The sequence below is a fragment of the Trachinotus anak genome, unplaced genomic scaffold (assembly GCF_046630095.1).
Source record: "Trachinotus anak isolate AG129_WGS33_773 ecotype Australia unplaced genomic scaffold, CSIRO_AGI_Tana_v1 ptg000021l, whole genome shotgun sequence".
In the NCBI taxonomy this organism is placed as follows: domain Eukaryota; kingdom Metazoa; phylum Chordata; class Actinopteri; order Carangiformes; family Carangidae; genus Trachinotus; species Trachinotus anak.
Window position 1 is genome coordinate 22,555,842 of NW_027273872.1, and position 6,659 is coordinate 22,562,500.

Consider the following 6,659-nt stretch of genomic DNA (forward strand, 5'->3'; position numbering starts at 1 on the left):
CAGCGGTAAACAAGGCATTATTCAGTGGGAGCCCTCCTCTGCTAGGCCACACCTGGGCTCCCACACTGAGCCGTGGCTGTCGCTGGAGTCCTGGATGCAGGTCAGACGGGCTCCTGCCCCCTGCCCCCGACACTGAAACTATTACATGGCAGATTGTTTTGTAACTGTTTTCTGGAGTCGCCCAATGAGAACAGCTGGCCGGGATCACATGACACAACTTTTACATAACATTTTTTTTTCTCGTCCGCCGCTCCATTGAGAATAATATCAGTGCTTCCTGGACCGGGGCATGAACATGCAGTGTTGTCAGGACTTCTTGGCAGAGGGCACAGACATGAATGGCAGTGGGGGTATTGACCAGATATGTACCTCACAGATGAGGGGATAGGCTTCAGTCAACCTGCTGGGCATGGGGACAGAGAGGGAGAGCATGCTGCAGCTTGCAGCGGAGGCTTTCCAGTCGAAAAACTTCGATCTGGCGGCGGATATCTACGAGTGCCAGCTAGCGGGTCTCGGAAATCCAGGCAGCCGACAGGAGCTGATGGTAAAGCGGGCAGACGCCCTTGCGTTCGGGGGCAAATTCACCGAAGCTTTCGACGTGTACCGGCAAGCCTCCGAGATAGAGCGGCTGAGACCCGCTCACCTGGCCAACCTCATAGAGTACCTGTCTGCTAGCATCAGGAGGCAGGACGGGGGTGAGAGTCAGAGCAGCAGCCCGAGAGGAGGAGAGGAGGCAGGGGCGGCGCTGGCAGCAGCGGCCCCGGGTCCCGGTGTGGATGCTACAGGTTGCGGGTACGCAGACTTCTCCTGCCGGATATGTCTCAGCTTTCTGTCCGAGCCCGTGACTCTGCCGTGCGGACACTGCTTCTGTAAGAAGTGTCTGGAGAGGGAGAGGAAGGAGAAGGAGCGGCCGGTGCTGTGTAAGGAGTGCAGCTGCAGAGTGGCCGACGTCCGCAGCTACAGGGTCAACGTGGTCCTCGGCAGCCTGCTGGCCAAGTGGTTCCCGACGCTGCACCAGGCCGGCCGGCTGAGGCGGGAGGGCAACGGGCTGTACGCCGAGAGGAGGATGGAAGCTGCGCTGGAGAAATACAACCAAGCCATACTGATAGGTAGGACGCTGAACTGCTTACTGTGCCTGTGTGACAAACTTTAATCTTAGCAGGGACTTAGCAGGACGAGTTTCTACTGCTGCAGCCCCTGTAAAAAGACAAAAGTATGTGACGGGGCTGCTGCACGTATCTTTACTACGCTAACTTCATGTTTTCTGTTGTTGCTCCTCTGTTTAATAAGTTTTCTGCTTCTCAACAACATGTAAGGTGACTTGTCATGAAAACAATAACAGGCGGTTTCATGAGTGCGGGTCACATCCTGTGACAGTGGCACTGTGCCGCAGCCCGCTGGCCCCCAGAGCCGCGCCGCCATGTGTTGGATAACAGGGTTATGTAGGCTGGGCCAGCGGACCAAACATTGCGTAAGCACGTAACCCGCCCCCCTCGGCTCCTCATTGTGTAACGTCAAACCATGATTCAGGCAAATGTAGGTCAAGGGTATTATTGCAGGTCACTGCTAGGTATACCAATGCCCACAGGAGCACCGGGGGGTTATATAGGCAGAGGTGAACTGTGACCTCCAGGCAGGGATTATCAGTATCACTTTACATAAATGTAAACTATATTTTCATCATTAATTAGGATGTAAAGTCTAGAATGAAGTTCACTCCCTGAAAGATCCAAGATGTATAAACTTCTCTGTGCCGCTCTCTGTGATTGATGTGCTGGATTTATTTTAGACACCTCACTGGTGTGTAACAGGCCCCGTGGTGCTGTCAGGGTGGAGATTCTCCTCCAGCACAGGCTGGAGTCTTTTATGACTGGGATATTTGACCTGACCTCGTTTGACTTGTGCCGGTGCAGCTCAGGCACTTTACAGGCTGGTTGTGTAAGTTTACGGTTACATGTTCCACTGACGGGTAAATCATGTAAGACCTGCACCACAGTTTCCATGGATGATGAGTTAACAGACAATAGAAGCAACAGTGTGGATTGTGCTGGGAGTTATCAACCACACCAGCATCTCTGCACTGATGGGGCCCTCCAGTTGAGCACTTATCCCCCAGCTACTGCAGTGGTGATGCTCAGAGGCCCACAATTGACTGTTGTTGTGCTGTGGCAGCTCCCACAGTGATAGATAATGATCTTCCAGGACTGAGTGTGTGTCAAAGTGATTGTGCATGTTTAAAGAAGATATTTTGATAGATGTTGCTTGGTAAAGAATGACATAACTGTCTTATTTTGTCAAACTTTCTGAACTTGCAGACCTGGTCTGTAGCTGATGTGGATCTTTGGTCTTTGGACCAGACTTTACCCTAATTAGCGATATATTTTATGCTCTTTAACTAGGTTTAGTCAAACTGGGCTGCTTGTGTGTGTGTGTGTGTGTGTGTGTGTGTACTATGCATTTAAAAAAAAATCTGTTCTCATCCTCAAATGGGTTCGGGTTAGGGTTAGTGGGGAAAAATCGGCGCCCCTGAGGGTTAACCTCTCATCTTAGGGTTAAGACTTGGTTCATGAGTTAACGTTAGAGTAACATCTAGGTCAAGGTCTAGCTGAAGGTTGTGTTTAGGCTTGTACCACTTATAGTTAAGGCTGGAGTTACTCTCCAGGGAATTAATGCAAGTCAGTACACTGTCCTTAGAGTTATAATTAGCACAGATCTGTGTCTGTGTGCGTGTATTTGCGTTCGTGCACGTGTAACAAAGCTGCTTTGTTGAAAATAAGTACTGTGCAGTAAGTGCTGTGCTAAACAATGGTTCTTCTGTCCTACTGTGATAAGTATTCAGCCAGATGCTGCTGTGCATCAATACAACCTGCGAGTTACCTACTGTCTTTACATTGTCATGTAAAACAGTCCTTTTATCTTGGAGCATCTGCTATATTTCCATTCCTGTTTTCATTGAATGATTTACTACCTGTGTGTGTGTGTGTGTGTGTGTATACAAAAGCCAGTGAAATGTGTCTTTATGATCCCCATAGGGCTAACTGTGACATTTGCATAAGTTTTTATAGTTACGAAACCTAGAATGTGGGTGACCTTGATTGTGCTGCATGGTTTTGTAAGGCAGCGATTCTCTTTTTCATAACACATTTTGTAATGCAGAAACCGATCCATCTGAAGCATTCCTTTCATCATGTAACTTAAAACTTTATATCACCAGGAAAGTGATCTTTGTAAGACATCAGAGAAGAATAAACAAGTTGTAGTCGTTGGATCTTTTTTTAAATTCTGCAGTAGGTTGTGTAACAGTTTCTGTACTACAGGGGTCATGAGTCTTTACTGAGAATGCAAAGGTTTTAAGACGAAAACAGTTCATCAAACAACTGAACTGAGAGAAAAAAAATCAAGGCCTTGAAAGTTTTTGAAAATAGAAATGAATAGACATGGGTCATTGAAAGTGCTTGCATTTACATACTTGCAACAATAGCAATAAAATTTTTTATTTATTAATTTTGGCTTAACGTTAGAAACATGTTCACACATTTAAGCTTCTGTCTGTTTTTAATTGTTGTCTGTGAGCTTAGTCCTCATTATATTCTGTGATTAGCTGATTGACAGAGAACTATTTTATTACAGTTCTGATAGAGATTCATTGTTTTAAGTCACTTATTGAACAAAAATGCCCAAAATCTGTCAGTTCCAAGTGAGGAGCTGCTGCTTTTCTCAGTTTACCCTCATTGTAAATTCAATCGATCTTTTTAGTATTTTCACTCACAAAATGATTGAACGATTAATCAAAATAGCTGCTAATCAATTGTAATTGACCCTTGAACCTGAAAATCAGGTTTTCCTCCGATTTTCTCTATTTAATGTCTTAGTAATAAAAACCTGAAGAAGTCCCAGTTTGTTAATTTGTACAGTTTTTAAAAAAATCTTTTCTGAGTTGAGATCCTGAGAAATGTAGTTTCCATCTTATTGGGCATGAAATCTGATTCATGTCAGCTTATAGTTTTTGCTCTTTTCTAACCACATTAATCCAGGTTTTGAGTGATGTCTCTGTCCATGGATCGGCCTCCGTTATTAGACATTTACTGTCAACAATTCACTGTTGCCTGTTATATCTTTTGCTGGAAACTGTGATGGATATTTTTCACATTTTCTGCTGTTTTATACTCAGACTAATGAATAATGGATTTATTGAAAAATATTTGACAGATCATGAGAAACAAAAACAAACAAACCAACCAGCCACCTACGTAACTGTATCTGTCTTCCTAACCCTTCCTCCTCAGCACCCATGGACCACATACTGTTCAGTAATCGCTCCCAGATCCACTCCAGTCTGAGACACTATGAGAAGGCGCTGAGAGACGCTGAGATGGCCTGCAGACTCAAGCCTCACTGGTCCAAGGTATATGGCAGAACAACCTGTGGCTTTATTTGTTCAGCATAACAAACAGATATGTGATAAGCAGCATACGTAAGGACGATGAAATAATAATAGTAATCTATTTTCCCCTGCCCACAGGGTCACGTTCGTAAGGCCCAGGCCCTGGTGTCGCTGGGCAGGACGGAGGAAGCTCTGAGAGAGTACCTGGTCTGTCTGTCCATAGAGCCTGACTGCAGACTGGCTAAGACTGAGGCTCACAAGGTAAACACAACATTAGTGTAGAACCGAGCAGCCAGAGATTCATGTGCATTTTTTAATATCTTCCTCTCCTCAAAAGATGTTTGTTGTTATTTACCAGCTTTCCTGCAAGCTGCTCTGCAAACAGAGGTCACCTTGTATTTCCCCACACACCTTACTGCGTGTTGCACATTCATATACAGAACATTGCAAGAGAGGAAGCAATCCGATTGGCTGACCAATTATTTTATAACAAATGTTGTGTCCAGTGAGTGCCATAGTCTCACAGTTCATTTCTTTCTGTTTTGTCAACATGACAAATGTCACTGGGAGTTGTTGTTGTATCATCATAAATGTGTGTGCCGTTGTAAAAACACAGAATAATCTCATTATTGTTTGTTGTCACTTCTCAGCTCCTCAGTCATCTCCTGGCGCCGGTCACAGATCAGGTCCCTGAACACATCTCAGACTACTCCAACATACTGTCTTCCAGAGCACACATCAAAAACAGCATCAGTGCTCCCTTCCAGGTAAGAGACGCTGTCACCTCTGGTGGGAATAAAGCTGATACTGAGGAGACGTGTGGTCTCATTATCCTTCCCTTTCTCTTGCTCAGACTCTTAGTCCCAGCTTGCTGTCATCAGAGTCCAATCTTGTCTCCACTCCTCCTGCACCTGAGAGGTCAGAGGACAGTGAGGTCAAAGATCAGGGAAAGTGTGAGATCAGGAGGCCCGACCACTGTTTCCCCCTCAAACGGAAACGAAGGAGCACAGAGGAGGAGGTGGAGGAGGGAGGAAAGGAGAGGAGTGACGATAACAAGAGATCCAGATATGGTGAGTTTTTGGAGTTTGTGCACAAACACAGACTCCCTCCATTAGCAGCATTTGTCTTATTTATCTTATTAATTGTCTGGTAATCTCTCTGTCCAGAGCCTGCAGCCGTGACCAGGTCACTGAGCTCTGCGGGCGGTGACGTGTTGGACCCGGCAGATCTGGAGTGTCCTCTGTGTATGAGGTGAGATTTGCTTTACGGCTTTATTCAGACATAAAACTTGTGCTAAATCACAACTGACAGTTATACAGCCTGTGATGATGATTATGTGATATAATAAAATAATAATGATAATAAACTCACCTGCACAGGAGCTAATAGGACATAACTCTACAGAAATACAACCTGTAAGAAGGAAAAAAGTTATAATTCACCTTGGCTAGTTGCATGTGGGAGCAGACAACCCAGACTTTAACCAAAAAAAGCTTTTTCCTGAGCTTTCAACCATATATGGAAATTGTCTTCACCACTGTTTCTGTCCAAAGATGGTATTTGGTTCTGGAAAAAGTGAGTAAGTGGACCTTGAGTTAAGATTTCTTTCTAAAGAGAGGAAAGAACTTTATGAACTTATCATAGACAAGGGCTGAACAATTAATCAATTATTTTAATTGCAATATGATCAAGTGCAATATCCAAATCACAGGAGCTGCAATTTGATCAGTCAAGTCAAATGTGTCACAACAGACCATAAACTAAGCGTTGTGGCGCTGCAGAGATGCTCCCGTTCTATAAATCCTATATCCAGATACCAACATGTCTGCAGGTCTACAACATTAGGTTTTTCTAATCATTCTGAGTTTGTATTTGTCCTGGACATGAATTCGTGATGAAATGTGAAGATGAAGAAAGTGAAACTTTACACTACAAAAGAAAAAAAAAAAAGAGTTTCGTTTCTTGGCAGTAGAGCTGGGTGTACCTTGCACTCTTATGTCACTGCTTTAACAGTTTGTGTATTTGTGTGTGTGTGTGTGTGTGTGTGTGTGTGTGTTTCCCACCCAGGCTGTTCTATGAGCCGGTGACGACGCCGTGCGGTCACACCTTCTGTCTTCGGTGTTTGGAGAGATGTCTGGACCACAACCCAAAGTGTCCACTCTGTAAAGAGGAGCTGTCTGAGGTAGGCAGCTGTAACACTCACCGACTGTGTTACAACAAACATCACTTAGTCAGATCCAGTCCAGTCCAGTCCAGTCTAGATCTCAGTCCAGTG

The 6,659-nt window shown here is 44.8% G+C and overlaps 1 protein-coding gene across 1 annotated transcript in view; it reads left to right on the forward strand.

The window, feature by feature from the left end:
- Positions 1–272: 272 nt before the first annotated feature.
- LOC139637803 (LON peptidase N-terminal domain and RING finger protein 3-like) overlaps positions 273–6,659 on the forward strand; it is a 10,311-nt gene continuing 3,924 nt past the window's right edge. The window contains exons 1-7 of the mRNA XM_071506687.1: positions 273–1,109; positions 4,287–4,405; positions 4,523–4,645; positions 5,035–5,151; positions 5,238–5,454; positions 5,551–5,635; positions 6,452–6,566. Of these exons, the coding sequence (XP_071362788.1) occupies positions 410–1,109; positions 4,287–4,405; positions 4,523–4,645; positions 5,035–5,151; positions 5,238–5,454; positions 5,551–5,635; positions 6,452–6,566 (1,476 nt within the window). The 5' untranslated portion in view covers positions 273–409. The remainder of the gene's footprint in view (positions 1,110–4,286; positions 4,406–4,522; positions 4,646–5,034; positions 5,152–5,237; positions 5,455–5,550; positions 5,636–6,451; positions 6,567–6,659) is intronic.